The sequence below is a fragment of the Cydia fagiglandana genome, chromosome 17, assembly GCF_963556715.1.
Source record: "Cydia fagiglandana chromosome 17, ilCydFagi1.1, whole genome shotgun sequence".
NCBI lineage: Eukaryota > Metazoa > Arthropoda > Insecta > Lepidoptera > Tortricidae > Cydia > Cydia fagiglandana.
Window position 1 is genome coordinate 13,935,473 of NC_085948.1, and position 17,596 is coordinate 13,953,068.

Consider the following 17,596-nt stretch of genomic DNA (forward strand, 5'->3'; position numbering starts at 1 on the left):
CGTTTTAGCACAGTTATTTTCTGCGCGATTCGCGCGCAAAGTGTAAGTGTAGGCGGGCATTAACTTAAACACTTTAAGCTGTCTGAAGCGGCCTTATCATTAAAGTATCATTAGTTTCATTACACATACACAATATTCAAAAGCATGACTGATAGCAATATTTATGGATCCTTATCAACAAACATGTGTGCCACAATAACATTTAAACAATCATTGGGCTTTAATGATACCAGTTTTATGGTCTATTAGGGTAATACTTAATTGGTTTACAGTGGTTTAATATGAGTTAAGCCTTGAAAAGGTAAGAGAGAAGAGAGAGTTACATTAATTTCACATTTATAATATTGGTAATTTTTGTATGGAATATAATGTATTTACTGGAGTGTACATTACTCCCCTGTCTCCCCTTAAGTTTCGAGTTTGGACTCGGGACAAGAGGGCACAATTATTTGAAGCTATAGGGGGCTATACAGCAACAGATGTTGGGGTTTTCCAGTCGATATTGGCGGAACCCCTATCTAAACATGCGAAGTTCGTGTACCATTTCTTTGATATCTAGCAACACTAATGTAATGTAGAGTAATGTAATGTAGAGGCCCAACGGAGCCGACATGTCCCATAGATAAAGGCTCCTTCTAAATACGCAGATAAAAAAAAAAAAAAAAACAAGTTTCGAGTTTGACAAATATGAATCATTTGATCCGAATTGACTCTAAACTTACGAGGTCTAGTAGCGGCTACTTAAAAGTTCTACTTCAATCTCCAAAGGTCCACCGTCAACATCGAAAAATAGAAAATTTATCTACCACTCCAATTGAATATTCAAGCAATAGATTATTGGATCGTAAGTCTCTGGATGAATTATGCGATCGACAACACAAACGAAATTCTTCCTATTCGCGATTCCCATACAATATGGATTCCACACGACTGCAGTTTACTACATTATTGGATCGTAATCTGGATAATGTTTACTTGCAAAGTTCCATGTCATTATACGAACCATTTAATATGGTAATAATTAATAAAAATCATAACAATCATAATACATATAAGGTACTTGCGCCTAATAAGGCCCACTTTTAATTTAATTTTTTATTTTTTTCATTTTTGATATGAACTTGCAATTTTGTCTATGGTACTAACCAAACATGGGCGAGAAATTTAAACTCATTTACACTTATAAAAGTATGAAATTTTGAAATTGAGCATGCTTTAAAACTGGGACTTATTAGGTGCAAGTACCTTATAGGCAAAGGGGTACTTAGATAATACTTAGGTAGGGTAGAAAAGGGGTTTCACTCGAAATTTTATGTCATTTAACTCTGTTCCAATCGAATATGATTTAAATTTCATTGATCTGAATAAGTACTATAGGTAGGACCTTGGGCCTTAGGCACTGGTCCCACCGCGAGCTAGTAAGTAAATAAAAGAGACACGGCGATATTTATAGTTACTCGCCCAGCGGTGAGTTATAAATATCGCCGTGTCTCTTTTATTTACACGGGAGTGCTTATATTTTGTTCGTGTTTATAGCCGATAGCTCATAGCTTACTAGCTCGCGGTGGGACCAGTGCCTTAGGAGGATAAAAGTTGATTAAAATTGAATTGGAAGATTTCATTACATTATTAGTTTGTCTGTTGTATAATTATTAATGCTATTTACTTGACTGGTTGACAACAAAGTGAAGAGTTGTCAAATAAGTTCAATGGCCTGTGTGCATTATCATACAGTACTGTTAAATCAAAGTCTAATTAACCTATTACTAATTAGATTATCCAAACTGAATACAATATCCACTTTGAATAAAATACTCAATGAGGTCTAAATACATGAATATGCTAAATTGTAATTGAATTATTTCGTTTTAGTTATATGTAGTAGTATGCTTTGTTTATTAATGCAGCCACTGGTGCAGTTGACTCTTTTTTGGGGTTCCGTACCTCAAAAAAAAAACAGAACCCTTATAGGATCACTCGTGCGTCTGTCTGTCCGTCTGTCACAGCCTGTTTTCTCGGAAACTATTGGACCAATTTAAGTTGAAATTTGGTGCACATATGTAAATTAGTGACCCAAAGATGGACATATTTTTTATATAATTTTAAAATACATAGGTTCGAAGTTATTTAGACCCGGGTATGTCCTTAAACTACGTCCAAACCAGCGGTGGTAGGTCCCGCAAGGGGCCGCCTGGTTTGCTACCACCCTCCCGCCGGAGTCAGGCGCCAAGCAGCCTTGCTGCGTTTCGTCTATGAGCGGGAGTACCAGTGCCTTTGGGGGATGATTTGCTGTCAGTTGTGTTGCATAATGCCGGTTTTTGGATCCTTGAGTGACGTCGGGCCGAGCAGCTCTCGCTGGAGGGTAGCGGGATCCGAGGCACGGTCTTGCCGGTGGCCGACCGCAGGAAGTTGGGGGCCCAATTGTACGACAGCCACGTGCGAGAGGCTGCCCCGCCACCTAGCGAAAAATCCTGGAATAGCTCCACCGTGCCAGTTGGCGACTGGACGGGAGGACCCGGTGGGTTATTTCAGGGGGGCTCGGGCGTCCCCGCAGTCTCCAAGTGAGCTCCTCATTGTCCGGATTAGCTCAAGTGATCCAATTGGTAAACGCAACACCTCGACAGGCATTTTTTCACCCATCCCACACTCCACAAATATGAAAACAAAAAGAAAAAAGAATAGGGTTAAACACCGGCTGCACTTCCTCCCATTGAAAGTGCACCTCACCAACATCAGGGGGTTGCACTCAAATATCGATCCGGTCCACCACCATCTTGAAACCGAAAAACCGCACCTATTCTTTTTGACGGAGACGCAAATCAAAACCCCAGCGGACGCGTCGTACCTCAACTACCCAGGCTACTCACTGGAACATAAGTTCAGAGCACGTGCTGGGGTCTGTGTGTACGTCCGCGACGACATTTGCTGCAAGCGTCTCCGTTGCTTTGAGGCTGCCGGGTTTTCCACTTTGTGGATTATGGTCGACTCGGGCTCAGAGAAAACTCTGTATGCCTGTGTCTACCGATCGCACAGCGGAAACCAGGAGACAACTAGGCTCTTTGACCACCTTACTGAGATGGCAGATAAAGCCCAACAGCGGTACCCCGCGGCTCAACTCGTATTCCTTGGGGACTTTAACGCCCGCCACGAGGAGTGGCTGTTCCCGTACAAGAATACTTGCCACGCTGGGAGGGAAGCGCGCAAATTTGCTGTATCCCTAAACCTTACCCAGCTGGTAAATGTTGCGACGCGGATACCGGATGTTACTGACCATACACCCAATTGCCTTGACCTTCTGCTGACAACTGATCCAGACAGGCACTCGGTTTCGGTCTCAGCTCCGCTAGGATCGTCCGATCACTGTCTGGTGAAATCCGTGTCGATCCACTCTCCTCCTGATCTCTGCCCTAGGGGCACGAGGAGAGTATGGCGATACGAGTCAGCGGACTGGGATGAGATGCGGCATTTCTTTGCGTCTTTCCCCTGGCAGCAGGTCTGTTTTTCTTCGGGTGACCCCTCGTGTTCTGCTGAGGCTGTTGCGGATGTGATTCGGCAGGGAATGGAATATTTCATTCCGTTCTCCGACCTATCGCTCGATCACAAGACCCGAGCATGGTACAATTCGGACTGTGCTTGAGCCGAGGCTCTTAAGCAGTCTGCATACCAGGCTTGGGTACTAGCCCGCGATACCAAAGCTGGAGCACAGAGGGTTTGCGCGAAGAAAAAAGCCTTTAACTCAGCTGCCAAGTCCTGCAAACGGGTGCTTCGAAAGGCTCGATTCGACCACGTCAGTCGAATAGGGGCCAAACTCGCCTCCTACCCTCCTGGTAGCAAGCGGTTCTGGTCCCTGTCGAAAGCGGTCGAATCCAACTTCTGCAGACCCACATTGCCACCTCTGCAGAAACCTGATGGGACACTGGCCCACTCCGCGACAGAGAAAGCTAACTTGTTTGCTTCTCTGTTTGCGAGCAATTCACGTCTAGATGCAGGCTCAAAACTTCCACCTACGCTACCTCATTGCAGTTCCTCTATGCAGAGAATTGCTATACATCAAAAAGAGGTACGCCGAGCTCTGCTGAATCTTGACGTGAATAAGGCCAATGGACCAGACGGTATACCTGCACGTGTACTAAAGCAGTGTGCGCCTGAGTTGTCTCCTGTACTGACACGCCTGTACCGCCTCTCTCTCCAAACAAGAACGGTGCCGAAATCCTGGAAGCTTGCAAACGTGCAGCCAGTACCCAAGAAGGGTAGTCGTGCTGATCCCTGCAATTACCGACCAATCGCCATTACCTCCATGCTCTGTAAAGTCATGGAAAGGGTACTTAACGGCAAACTGCTGGCATACCTCGAAGCAAATGATCTGCTCAGTGACCGTCAATATGGCTTTCGCCGAGGTCGGTCTACTGGGGATCTTTTAGCGTATGTCACGCACTGCTGCGGCGAGGCCATCGAGAGGAACGGTGAAGCGCTTGCTGTTTCACTGGACATCTCGAAGGCCTTTGACAGGGTTTGGCACGCAAGTCTCCTTAGCAAGCTTCCTGCTTACGGCATCCCTGCTGATTTTTGTAGCTGGCTATCCGATTTCTTGAGTGAACGGTCGATCAGAGTAGTTATTGATGGCTGCTCTTCGGACCTCATGGCCATTGACGCCGGTGTTCCTCAGGGGTCTGTTCTCTCCGCAACCCTTTTCCTGCTCCACATTAACGACATGCTGCAACCCAGCATTGTAGGTTATGCAGATGACAGTACGGTTGTTGAGAGATATTTGGCTAGTGCAAGGGACAGCAGGGAGGATATACGTTCACAGAGAGAGGCCATGGTTGAGCGAATGAACTTGACCCTTAGTCTCGTTTCCCAGTGGGGTGATGACAATCTGGTCACGTTCAATGCCTCCAAAACGCAGGCGTGTCTATTTTCCGCTAAACGGAGTCCATTCGACCTGACTCCTTCTTTCCGGGGTGCATCTGTACCTATTACCGACAGCCTGGAACTCCTCGGCATGGAGCTGAGTTCAGTCCTCGGCTTCGGCAGCTTCATTGAGTCTAAAGCACAAACTGCGGCCAGAAAGCTGGGCGTCCTAAATAAGGTGAGGCGATACTTCACACCTGGACAGCTTCTAACACTTTACAAAGCTCAAGTCCGGTCGTGTATGGAGTATTGCAGCCACCTGTGGGATGGCTCAGCTAAATACCAACTCGCCGCTTTGGACTCAGTGGAGCGCAGAGCCAGGAGGATGATTGGCGACAAGAAGCTAACGGCTAAGCTTCAGACTTTGGCCCATCGGCGGAAAGTCGCCAGCCTGTCGGTATTCTACAGGTTGCACTTCGGGGAGTGTGCCCAAGAGCTACACGAGCTCATTCCACCGTCCCCATTCTACCATCGGACTTTTAGACGCACGGCCGGTTTCCATCCTTACTTGGTAGATATTCCGCCAATTCGCACTAAGCGCTTTGCTTCTACTTTCCTTATGCGCACTGCCAAGGAATGGAATTCCTTGCCGGCGTCTATATTTCCGTGCTCTTATAACCCGGCAACCTTCAAATCAAGAGTGAACAGGCACCTTCTGGGCGAGCTCGCTCCATCGTAGGCCACGTCTACGCCTCGGCTAGTCTGTGGCCATGAGTAAACCCATGCATAATAAAAAAAAATTTAAAAAAATTTAAGAAAATAGGCATAAAATGACCACCCCCCCCCCCCTTTATCTCCAAAACTAGGTCTAAAATTTTGAAAAAATACTCAAAATGGTTCTTTACCTATAGATGACAGAAAAACCTATTAGAAATGTGCAGTCAAGCGTGAGTCGGACTTATGTACGGAAACCTAAAACTAGAAATGCGAGTCCGGTTTTTTTAATTAATCTTTTATAAAGGGGTTTTGTCACGCAGTGACAATGACACCCCTGTAATGAGATCTAATAGTAATAATGATTTAGTTTTTAGGGTTCCGTACCCAAAGGGTAAAACGGGACCCTATTACTAAGACTTCGCTGTCCGTCCGTCCGTCCGTCCGTGATAGCTAGACAGTTGAAATTTTCACAGATGATGTATTTCTGTTGCCGCTATAACAACAAATACTAAAAACAGAATAAAATAAAGATTTAAATGGGGCTCCCATACAACAAACGTGATTTTTGTCCAAAGTTAAGCAACGTCGGGAGGGGTCAGTACTTGGATGGGTAACCGTTTTTTTTTCTTTTTTGTTTTTTTTTTTTTTGCATTGTGGTACGGGACCCTTCGTGCGCGAGTCCGACTCGCACTTGCCCGGTTTTTTTTTAACTATTATTATAGTTGTAGGTCCTCGCTTTCAATACGGGCGGCCTATAACTATTATTACTTCGTTTCATTAGTTTTTATGAATGTATTATTATCAGAGCTCGGCAGGGGTGAGCCATTTTGACGTCACTTATGTCAAGTGTAGCTATTAATATAGATACACCTTAGAAAGAAATATGAAAATAAAACTTTATTTATTATAATTAAACTAAAATGACAATGACTTATGTACAAATAAACTTTAATATTAGCATATAGATGGATATACATATTATTTGAAGAGGTTTACTAAAAAAGCTTGCTATAAAATTAATTTGTTTTAATGGCGACGTAAAGATCGTAGCGGAAAGGCAGCCTCAATAAAATATTTTTTTTAGTTATTAAATTACACCACATATACCGTCGAATGACAAGGCATGTCCATCAATCAATCAATCAATCAATCAATCAATCAAGGCATGTCCATGTTGTGCAAACTCTGAAAACAGCTCACCCCCGCCGAGCTCTGATTATTATGCAGTTTATTTAGGTATATAAAATATTATATATAATTATATATGTATATATAATTAATTTAGTGTATATTAATTATTGCCTATGCCACTACATCACTCTAGTTGACTCTTAGGGTTGGTTCTACCAAACCGTGTGTCACCATTAAAGGGTTCACTAACTTTTATTGTATGTGAAGTTTCATAGATCTCTTCTGCGTGACATTGATCAGTCGGTTGACCGTGGTTGGTGCTACTGGCCCTTATTCTCATAATAATACAGTGTTTGGTACATTTTTAGGGTTCCATACCCAAAGGGTAAAACGGGACCCTATTATGGTTATAGTTACAGTGATAGATAGACAGTTGAAATTTTCACAGACGATGTATTTCTGTTGCCGCTATAACAACAAATACTAAAAAGTATGGAACCCTTGGCGGGCGAGTCTGACTCGCACTTGTCAGGTTTTTTAAACATCTCACCTGCTTGGAAATTGATGCTGACTTTATGCTGATTACTGATAAAATCTGATCAATGTATTATTTAGTATTTGTCTAGTATAGTCTGTTTTTTTTAATTATGTCTTGCATGTTTGAATATCTGCTTTAACAGGGTAATTACATAGAAGGTGAGTAGCAATAGCAAAATAAACCCTCAAGACCAAAGAAGAAAATATCTCATAACTACTCCAAACTGGAGTAAGAAAAATCGGCCAAGTACGAGGTACGAGTGAGACTCGCGTTTGAAGGGTACATTACCCAATTTTTTATGTGAAACGAATGTGAATTGCCTTTAAAAAACCCGTAGGTGTCGCATCAAAAAATGGTAATATTTAACTGGCAGATGTTTCAAAAATATAAGTAACACCTAATCTATCTGTAATTTGGGTTTTATCATTTCACAATGACATTCAAAGAGTTGCATGGTCAGCTGGTATGATGTACTAGATTAAGTAAATGCAGAGTAAAGAGTTATATATAGCTTACACCTGATGTTTCTTATTACCAGTGCCACCCTACACATGATCCAAAACCATAGGACGTGCGCGTAATCAAGATCGGTCTTAATTATAGATCTAATAGAGCTGTCTAAGAGCTCACTATAAATAGTTTCGCAATACTTCGGAACGCGGAAGATTATATTCTGGCCAAATAAAAACAATAGCCCTAACTGAAATACTCACCAGCGTAGGAACGTAGGCTCTATCCGGTGACGCTCGCTCGTTCATCCATTTCACCTTCTTCATTCTCTCCCATGGAATATCCCATTGAAAATAAATCTTACTTTCATTGAACTTAGCTTTAAATTTCATTATTATCACAGAAAATAAACTCAGAACGTCGCCCATTTTAAGATTCACCGCGGCGAACTAGAAACTAAATGGTTAGGTGACCAAAAACATCACGGGTTACTTTGAAGAAATGTCCAAAATCATGTTGTTTATTCGAATTACATTTTTGGTTCAATACCTACGATCTCCTAATATTTTTATTACGCGCGACCACCGCTGGTCGATTCAGCTTGACGTCTGAGAAAATGAATGATGAAATTGAACTGACATAAAATAGAGTGAATGAATGATTCAAACAACGGAAGATCGATTATTATCTATGACAAGGGGTGTTCTCCTATGATGGTGAACCCTATCATTTTGCCATAAAGTTCAAAATCATATGGGAAATATATTCCCTTTGCCTTATAACATGTAGGTGAGGCCCACAGGGAGGCCCGGGAGAAGTTTAGGTTGTGGAATTGGTATGGGAGACCGGAGTCAGGTTATTATTATGATGAGATGCAGAGAAGCCGAGGTATTTTTAAAGCGAAACTGAAATGGTGTCAAAAACACGCTGACCAGATAAGGATGGATATCCTTGCATCTCATCATTCTAAGCGTGACTTTCGTGGGTTCTGGAAAGCCACGAAGAACCTAAACAGTAAACCTGGCCTTCCTGCGAGTATTGAGGGCATTAGTGAGCATAAGTGTATAGCCAGTTTATTTCAAAAACAGTTTACTGTGGCGTCACCCTTAAAGTTGACATGTTCATTACTGGAGGATGAGTTGAGTGACCAGGAGATTAAAACTAGATTTACAGCGAAAGATGTTGCTGCGGTTTTAAAATCTATGTCGCGTGGAAAATCTCCTGGTCACGATGGCCTCAGTATTGAACACCTGAGGAATGCAGGCCCTCACTTGCCGAGGGTACTCGCTCTGTTGTACAACGTCTGCATTAGTCACGCGTACTTACCCGAGGCAATGATGAGGACTGTGGTAGTACCAATTGTCAAGGATAAGGGTGGTGATGTAGGTGATAAAACCAACTACAGACCGATCTCGCTAGCGACAGTGGTAGCTAAAGTGCTGGACAGTCTGCTTGGTACACAATTGGATAAGTACCTCGATATACATCAAAATCAATTCGGCTTCAGGCCTGGACTCTCTACGGAAACTGCCATATTGTGTCTTAAGGAAACTGTCAAGCACTACACAGAGAGAGGCACATGTATTTATGCATGCTTCCTTGACTTATCGAAGGCGTTTGACCTCGTCAACTACGACGTCCTCTGGCGGAAGTTAAAGAACACGAAAATGCCGGTTGAGCTTTGTAGAATGTTTAAATACTGGTACCTAAACCAGAGGAATGTAGTACGATGGTCAAGCGCTTATTCGGAGCCATACAGGTTGGAGTGTGGGGTGAGGCAGGGAGGGGTGACCTCGCCCAAGCTCTTCAACCTGTATATCAACGCACTTTTAGAGGAGCTCAGCAGCACTACTGTCGGATGCCACATTGGCGATACTTGTCTGAATAACATAAGCTATGCAGACGACATGGTGCTGCTGAGTGCCTCTCCTTGTGGTTTGGCGAAGCTCATAAATATATGTGAGAAATATGCACTCAGTCACGGTTTGACATATAATGTCAAGAAAAGTGAATGCATGGTCTTTCAAGTTAGAGGTAAAAAACTACCACCAGTACCTCCTATTAAGTTAAACGGAACTCCACTTAATAGGGTGGACCGATTCAAATACCTTGGGCATGTAGTAACCTCTGACTTGAAAGATGATGCTGACATTGAAAGGGAACGGAGAGCGTTGTGTGTTAGAGCGAATATGGTGGCCCGCAGATTTGTTAGTTGCTCCACTGAGGTGAAAAAAACTCTTTTTAGAGCTTTCTGTACTACCTTTTACACTGCTAATCTGTGGGCGTGCTATACGCAAAAGCAGTACAACGCTCTTCGTATACAATATAATAACGCCTTCAGGGTGCTGATGGGACTACCTAGTTTTTGTAGTGCGTCAGGGATGTTCGCGGAGGCCAGGGTAGACTGTTTCTACACCACAATGAGGAAACGCTGCACATCCCTGGTGCGCAGAGTGCGGGCTAGTTCCAACGGCATCTTGGGGGCGTTCGCAGAGAGGTTTGACTGCCAGTACCTGAATCACTGTCATATGATTCACGTGCTGGTGTCCAAGCCTCTCTAAGGCTCTTATTGTTTGGTGTTTTAGTATAAGTTAGAATGTAATGATTTAATTTATTTTAATTTTAATGTAAATAAGTTATTTTAATCTTAATCTTAATTTTAATATCAATGTAATATGATCCTAAGTTGGTCGAAATAAACGATTTTATTATTTATTATTATTTGTATGTCTTTTCCATATCTCGGGACCATGGGGTCCCGGACCTTTGGGAGGCGTACGTGGGGCCGAAGCCAACAGCGCAGAGGCCCTTTAAGACACTTTAATCTAAAAGCAAGGGATACACATGGCGGATACCATCCCCGAACGCACAATGTCATACATCCGGAGATGGTGCCCGCCAGGTGCAAAGACTATTGCAGTGCAGCACTTTTGTGCTGCGATGGGAACTAAGGTCATGGGCTATAGATTTGAAAGTTGGATGGACTGGATAATGGGCTATGGGAGAGACTAGCGGACACCTGCCGTGACAATCAGTCTCAAAATTGTATAAGACAGGTGGTGACTCGCCAACTCATTGAGTGGGCCCCGCAATGGCCGCACGCACAGTGCGACAACAGGGCAACACTTTGGAGCGGCTGTGAGGTTGTCGAGAGGTGAGTCTGCGGTAGCCAGATCCCGGTAATCCGTTCAAGGGCCGCCGGCGTTATGACATTTTACACTTCCAACCTGGAGCATAGGTCCCGCTCTTGCGACTCCACTCTGGCCGGCCAATCAAGGCAAGCACAGAGGCGAGGGCCAGATGACAGGGCCCTCTGGAATAGGGGTCCGCGGTGTCGCCACTCACCGTCAGCTCGCCACAAGCTGCCCCCGCGGGGTTATTATTATTATTATTATAAGGCTTAAAAAAATAATTTTGTTGTATGGATATGATATAATTTAATATCAATAAAATTAAAATTTTATAATATTGAAATAATTTTTATTAACAAATAATCGTTTAAATAAGCATATCTTAATAATTTAACATTAGGCATAGATAATGATACCTAAACTTGGTCAAGCAGATCTTGTCAGTAGAAAAAGGCGGCAAATTTGAAAAATGTAGGCGCGAAGGGTTATCGTCTCATAGAAAATTTGAATTTCGCGCCTTTTTCTACTGACAAGATTTGCTTGATCGTCTATATTTTATTATTATTCTATGTTTGAGAATAGTGACCACATCACTCAGTCATTGTACAAGTATATTAAATTTCAAACTTATAAGCCAACTAACAATATTAATGTTTTTATTTTAGGAGTTTCCTAGGTAACTGTGAATCTCTGAATTTAAAACAACTCTCTATATTTATAAGGGCTTGATACATGTCACAAATCAAGTCAATTTCTTGATTAACTTTGATCATTTTCATTCATACTCTTATTCAGCACTATATTGATTTCTATTTTTTATTCTTATTATGATCAGATAAGTGAGCCTACTCTCACATATGTTGTCACCTGCTCTCAAGCAAATTTTCCAAATTCTATATAATTTGCATATGTGAGGTAACCAGTCATGGTATCAATTAATCTCACTGTGAACCCCCAATCATTACTACTACTATGAGAAATTTTGCTATACATTTTTTTAGTACTCTATTTGTCACACCACTCAAAGTAATCTTCCAAGCCTTAAAGCTTCCATGACCTCCATGATTTTATGAAGGCAGCAGCAGGTGGGTATAATGTCTTTATTATGCTTGTCTTGCCTGCAAACAGGCATCAAAGTAATAATTTGTTAAAAACCTAAAACATGCTCTCAAATAACTGTAGTAGTCTTTTTATTTCAGCTATTCTAGCAGCCTGTGCCTGTACAGGGATCATAGCCTGCGATACCTCCTCCCCTTTTGCAAGTATAGTGTACATGCTCTTGATATTATTGTCCATTGCATCACAAGTCTTCCCGACTGCATCTTTGTACACTTCCATATTCTCGGCAGTTAATGATGAGTTGGAATGCAGTATACTTGACAGGTTCTCTATTAAGTTATCCACAGACTGAGCAATCCTTTGAGCTTCATATTCTAAATCATTCAGGACTGTGATATCAATCTGTCCGATCTGTGGGGCTAGTATTTGTCTGTAGAGCTTTCCTGATGGTGTACTGGATCTAGAAGCACTGGAACTCCCAAACACTGGAGTCTCACCTCGCTTAGTTATAGGACTAGACAGCTTTATTTTAAATTCTAAATCATCTGCTACATAATGTGTCATGTCTCCTTCATACCTAACATGACCATCTATGTTTAGAGGATTTCTTTCCTGTTTACGGTTCTCTGATGGCAAATTGTACGGCCGGGACGGACCGGGTGAATTTCCTGGCTGTTCAGCAGGACCCTGGTCCGAGTGAAACGATATTTCGCTGTAGGAAGCCGTCATCCGTGCAGAAATCTCATCATCCATATCATCTTGTTTATTTGGCGGGTCCTCCACGTCGGGAGAACTGGGTTTATTTGTTCCTTCAGCCATTATCTTCTTAGTTACTAATTTGTTGTAGTAGTAATATTATGGATAATGTTTTGCTTTATTGAGAATACAATACAAAATAATTATACAAATCGTAAATGATAACAAGGCATTGACTTTCATTATGACTGATTGATGAATGAATGAATGATAAAATAGAAAATAATTTAGCTGTGAAACCCATGGCTTAAATAGCGTTGAATAAACGCTTCAATATGCTTTGAGTTCGTGAGTTTTCGTATTTGTATAAAATATTATAGAAAATGACCTAAAAACTAAACAATAAATACGTAATAGACGTATTTATTTATTATTATATGATAAGCTATTAGAAACTAGCATTGCATGGTGTACTATCGGATACAGAAAGTATTTAAGTAGATTTAATTATAAATTGCCATGCATTAATTTCAACTTTTTATTCAGAGACTAACAACAAATGTATTACATATTTTAATCATATATTTAGAATTATTTCATCACATTACATGAATAAAATTTCTTTGCGGGAATATTTGACAGTTGTCAAAGTGTCAATAAAAACATAAAACTCATAGGCGGTACAGTAGCGAGTGTGTCTGTGATTTTCGGAAATCCTTTCTTAAATCTTGCGTTAATATCACCATGACTGAGTTATAAAAGTTTCGTGTTTTATTATTTATACAAAGCAAAAGGCGAGATTGATCGGTGAGTGTGTCATCGCATTTTGCTGGGGCCGTGCTCGTTTCGACAGGTCGGTCGTTTAACATGGCGTTGGTCGACAGCGACATGTGCGGATGAATTGCTTTATTCTTTGTCGTGTTCATTTCTTTTACCCAGTGTTTATACAGTGTTTTTAGTAGACAATCGTGTATGTAACCGTGTTTGTGAGTTACATAACGAATTTATGGGGTTTTGGGTGTAAGTTGACGTGAGTGAAATAAGTAACTGCGATGGTGAAAACCCGCCGCAGTAATGGAGAAAACGGGGAGGTGGAGGAAGGGAACGAGGGCCTGAACGACGTCGGCAGTGTGTCTGACGAGAAGGTGAATTGTTCTCAATGATAATTTACTTGGAACTTCACTGTGTACGCCACTACCTCGCCTGACCCTGATCCTTGTTGGCACCCCAAAATGCATTCACGCATGAGCTTACAAGCGCTATCCTATTGGATTAACCCATGGTGTAGTTTTAGTTTGTGATTTACACCTTCCTTTGTTCAATATAAGCATGAATTTAATTTGCAACCATCCTTTGTTACTTTATGTTGCAATATATTCAATGGTAACTTTGTTTTGAGTTGGCATGACAGTAGTTGGTATTTATAAATGATAACAGACTTATTTAATGTTTGTAGGCTTCCAATTGGTCACAAAGGGAGCTGAGGAGTGGCCAGTATAAAGTTACAAGGAAAATACAACACTGGCCTACCAAGAAATGTAAGTTGATAAATAATTAAGTTTATTGAAGTGTCATAGAATAAATTCTGCTGTACAGAAAGGAAACTTCCTACAAAACCGAAGTTTGACTGTGGTTGAGGGTCGAATCTTGCTGTACCTTTCTAATATATGGACCTATCCCTTTCGGCTATTTAGGGTTGTCATAATTCAAGCCATTATCTTTCTCTAGTTGTGCATGCAAAGAAGCGTCAAGTTGTGTCAACCCTAATAATTGCTCACAACAATGCTGAGCCGAGTTTGGCCCAAGTCAGGAGTTTCGCACCCCTGGTAGTGTTGCTTTTAATTGTAACTTGAGTACATGGTGGTTTATGGGCTGTATGGATTCATAACTATTATTTTCAAAATAAGAGTAAGTATGTTTAAACAGAGTGACTCTCTGTAGTCTTAAAACAAATCTTACATAATGGATACCTAAATGTTATGGATTCTCAATAATATCAATGTGTAATATTATAATTATGTGGCAAGTACTATTACAACATTAAATCCATATCACATGATATGAAATCTAATAAGCTGTAATATGGTTGTTGTTCAAAGTGTGACATCACTATAGTCTAGAGCAGCGGTCGGCAACCAGTGGCCCGCGAACCTCTCACTTGCAAGCCTCCCTGGCTATTTTGTATATTATAATATTGACAAATGACAATGTCTGATAAAGTCATACATATTAACAAAGTGTGGCCCGCGACTACTTTGTTAACTGCTATGTAGCCCTTGTACTTGCTATGTAGCCTCCTATGCACCTCCGGGGTGCCCTAGGACAGACAACAACATGTAGCCCTTGGCTGCTAAAAGGTTGTTGACCGCTGGTCTAGAGTAATTTTAAAATTAAATTGTACTTACAGATAGCAGAAGACGTCGCACTATAAAGATGCCTCGTATTGTGTTCCCGGAGAGTGACACAGAGCAAGAAAAATATTCTAGACGGTAAGTTATTTCTGGCATTCTCGAATCAGGTATTTTATATATGAATTGAATTGAACAATTATTAAACTCTATGACAGGTAAATTAACCACAGGTAACATATTACTGAATCATTTTTACTCAAGTAAGTCATCACTTCACATCAATTTATAACACGCGCAAGTTTCCACATCTTGATGACTAGAGCCTATTTCACTAAATAATAATGACTATAAACATTCAGGATGTGGACCCGGCTATTAATGCCTGCTTTTGTAGAGTTTACAAGTCACAACTTGTAACCTCTTGCCCTATCTCTTTGATCATAGTTCGCGCCAAGTTCGAGTGTTCTTCGCAGACGACAATGATTCCACCAACCGGAGCCTCCGCATTCACAACAGCCGCGGCCCGAGGAAGAACTACATGGAGGACAGCGAAGACAAACCGATACAACAAAGTGAGACTTGATTTTGCTTCTATCTATATGCCTTTGTTCTCTGGCATAAAATTTTTATTTTTATTTTTTTTTCTTCGTTACACTCTTGACAGAGTGGTCGTGACCGTTATGTAGACTTTTGAGCGGCTCGTTTAACGACACGTCGCCATTCCTCCCATAGAGATGCTTTCCGTGAGCATTCGCTTACTGTCTCTTCTGATCTTAATTTTATTTTTTATTTTTCGCAGATGTCAGACGAAGCTGCCGTAAGCGCAAGCTGCTGCACCACAACTTCAACGAGAGCTGGATCACCAATGAGCTGAAAGTTAAGGGATACCCGGACTTGTATGGGTTCCCTGGGTCTAGTTCCTCAGATGAGTTCACATCGGGAGACGAAGCTACAAGGGTCTCTAGCAAGAAAATGGTGGCAGTTGGACAGGTATGTAATGGTTTAATTTAGGTTTAATCGTTGAGTATATCGACTATAGGTATTAATCCGATAAGAGCATGTTTGCGTAGCTCTAGTTACGGGCGTAGAAGTATAAAAACGTGACGATCAATAAAGGATATATTGGAAAACTATTTTAGACAGTTTACGATCCTGAATCAGAAAAACCCACAAACTTAAAAAAAATCTAAACTTTTACTCAACAAATAATTGGAAATTTCAAAGATTCATTACTTACAGTCTCACAGCATCCCGCCGCCAACAAACACAGATGAAGACACACAGCTGTCGCGCCAGAGAAGGACCTCAGCTAGATTCAACAAAAAGGCTAATGTAAGGCTAAGACTAATTTAATTCTTCATCCTCGCGTTATCCCGGCATTTTGCTACGACTCACGGGAGCTTGGGGTCCGCTTGACAACTAATCCCATGATTTGACGTAGGCACTAGTTTTTACGAAAGCGACTGCCATCTGGCGGCGTAGCACGGTGGCGTTTTTATCCCTTGTCACCATACCTGTCACGTTCTAACAATTATGTAAGTGCGAAAGGGACGCGCATAGTGATAGTCGATAAAAATAGAACCGTGCTGCGCCCGCTGACCTTCCAACCCAGAGGGGAAACTAGGCCTTATTGGGATTAGTCAGGTTTCCTCACAATGTTTTCCTTCACCGTAAAGTAACTGGTAAATATCAAATGATATTTCATACATAAGTTCCGAACAACACTTTGGTACGAGCCAGGGCACAGATTATATAATAGTTCTTACGAACAGATACTTTTCTCTCAAACAAAACGCAAATACCTACCGTTTTGATACCTACACAAAAATACAATGGAGCGACCTTCAACGCGCCGCTCCCCGCACCGCGCGCAAAAGATAGAGATTAATATTACACAATAAAGAAAAATAATAGAAAGCCCAGTTAAAACCAGATAGAGATTAATATTACACAATAAAGAAAAATAATAGAAAGCCCAGTTAACCAGAGCAAAAATGAGTAGGCACTTTCCGGTGTAAAGTTAACTTACTGTCGTTAAAATAAACATTTACCAAAATAAATTAAAAATTTGCTACCTGTTTCAAATAGATAGATATCTAAAACTGTACATTTGTCATACAGTATAATAAACATTACATGTTAAATTAAATAAAAACCGGGCAAGTGCGAGTCGGACTCGCGCACGAAGGGTTCCGTACCATAAAGCAAAAAAAAACAAAAAAAAAGCAAAAAAAAAAAAACGGTCACCCATCCAAGTACCTACTGACCACTCCCGACGTTGCTTAACTTTGGTCAAAAATCACGTTTGTTGTATGGGAGCCCCATTTAAATCTTTATTTTATTCTGTTTTTACTATTTGTTGTTATAGCGGCAACAGAAATACATCATCTGTGAAAATTTCAACTGTCTAGCTATCACGGTTCGTGAGAATCAGCCTGGTGACAGACGGACGGACGGACGGACGGACGGACGGACGGACGGACGGACAGCGAAGTATTAGTAATAGGGTCCCGTTTTACCCTTTGGGTACGGAACCCTAAAAAATACAATAGTAGGTAGGTTAGGTACCTACCTACTATTGAATTTCTTCGTAGGTAGCTTGTAACTATCGTAAAAATTGACAGTGCGGCGCGCGGTGACGTGCGTACGTGAGCGCGTGTGGCAACCAACTG

The 17,596-nt window shown here is 41.5% G+C and overlaps 3 protein-coding genes across 3 annotated transcripts in view; 1 reads left to right on the forward strand and 2 right to left on the reverse strand.

Moving 5' to 3' along the window:
- LOC134672600 (monocyte to macrophage differentiation factor) overlaps nucleotides 1-8,294 on the reverse strand; it is a 67,453-nt gene extending 59,159 nt beyond the window's left edge. The window contains exon 1 of the mRNA XM_063530553.1: nucleotides 7,951-8,294. Coding sequence (XP_063386623.1) covers nucleotides 7,951-8,115 — 165 coding nt within the window. The 5' untranslated portion in view covers nucleotides 8,116-8,294. The remainder of the gene's footprint in view (nucleotides 1-7,950) is intronic.
- A 2,897-nt stretch (nucleotides 8,295-11,191) lies between these two features.
- On the reverse strand, nucleotides 11,192-12,807 carry LOC134672558 (BLOC-1-related complex subunit 6). Its single transcript, XM_063530500.1, has one exon. It carries the CDS (start codon nucleotides 12,694-12,696, stop codon nucleotides 11,974-11,976), a length of 723 nt encoding a protein of 240 aa, XP_063386570.1. The 5' UTR covers nucleotides 12,697-12,807; the 3' UTR covers nucleotides 11,192-11,973.
- A 579-nt stretch (nucleotides 12,808-13,386) lies between these two features.
- Nucleotides 13,387-17,596, forward strand: part of LOC134672559 (ATPase family AAA domain-containing protein 2-like) — a 31,755-nt gene continuing 27,545 nt past the window's right edge. Inside the window, exons 1-6 of the mRNA XM_063530501.1 lie at nucleotides 13,387-13,718; nucleotides 14,030-14,111; nucleotides 14,981-15,062; nucleotides 15,369-15,496; nucleotides 15,724-15,914; nucleotides 16,164-16,256. Of these exons, the coding sequence (XP_063386571.1) occupies nucleotides 13,626-13,718; nucleotides 14,030-14,111; nucleotides 14,981-15,062; nucleotides 15,369-15,496; nucleotides 15,724-15,914; nucleotides 16,164-16,256 (669 nt within the window). The 5' untranslated portion in view covers nucleotides 13,387-13,625. The remainder of the gene's footprint in view (nucleotides 13,719-14,029; nucleotides 14,112-14,980; nucleotides 15,063-15,368; nucleotides 15,497-15,723; nucleotides 15,915-16,163; nucleotides 16,257-17,596) is intronic.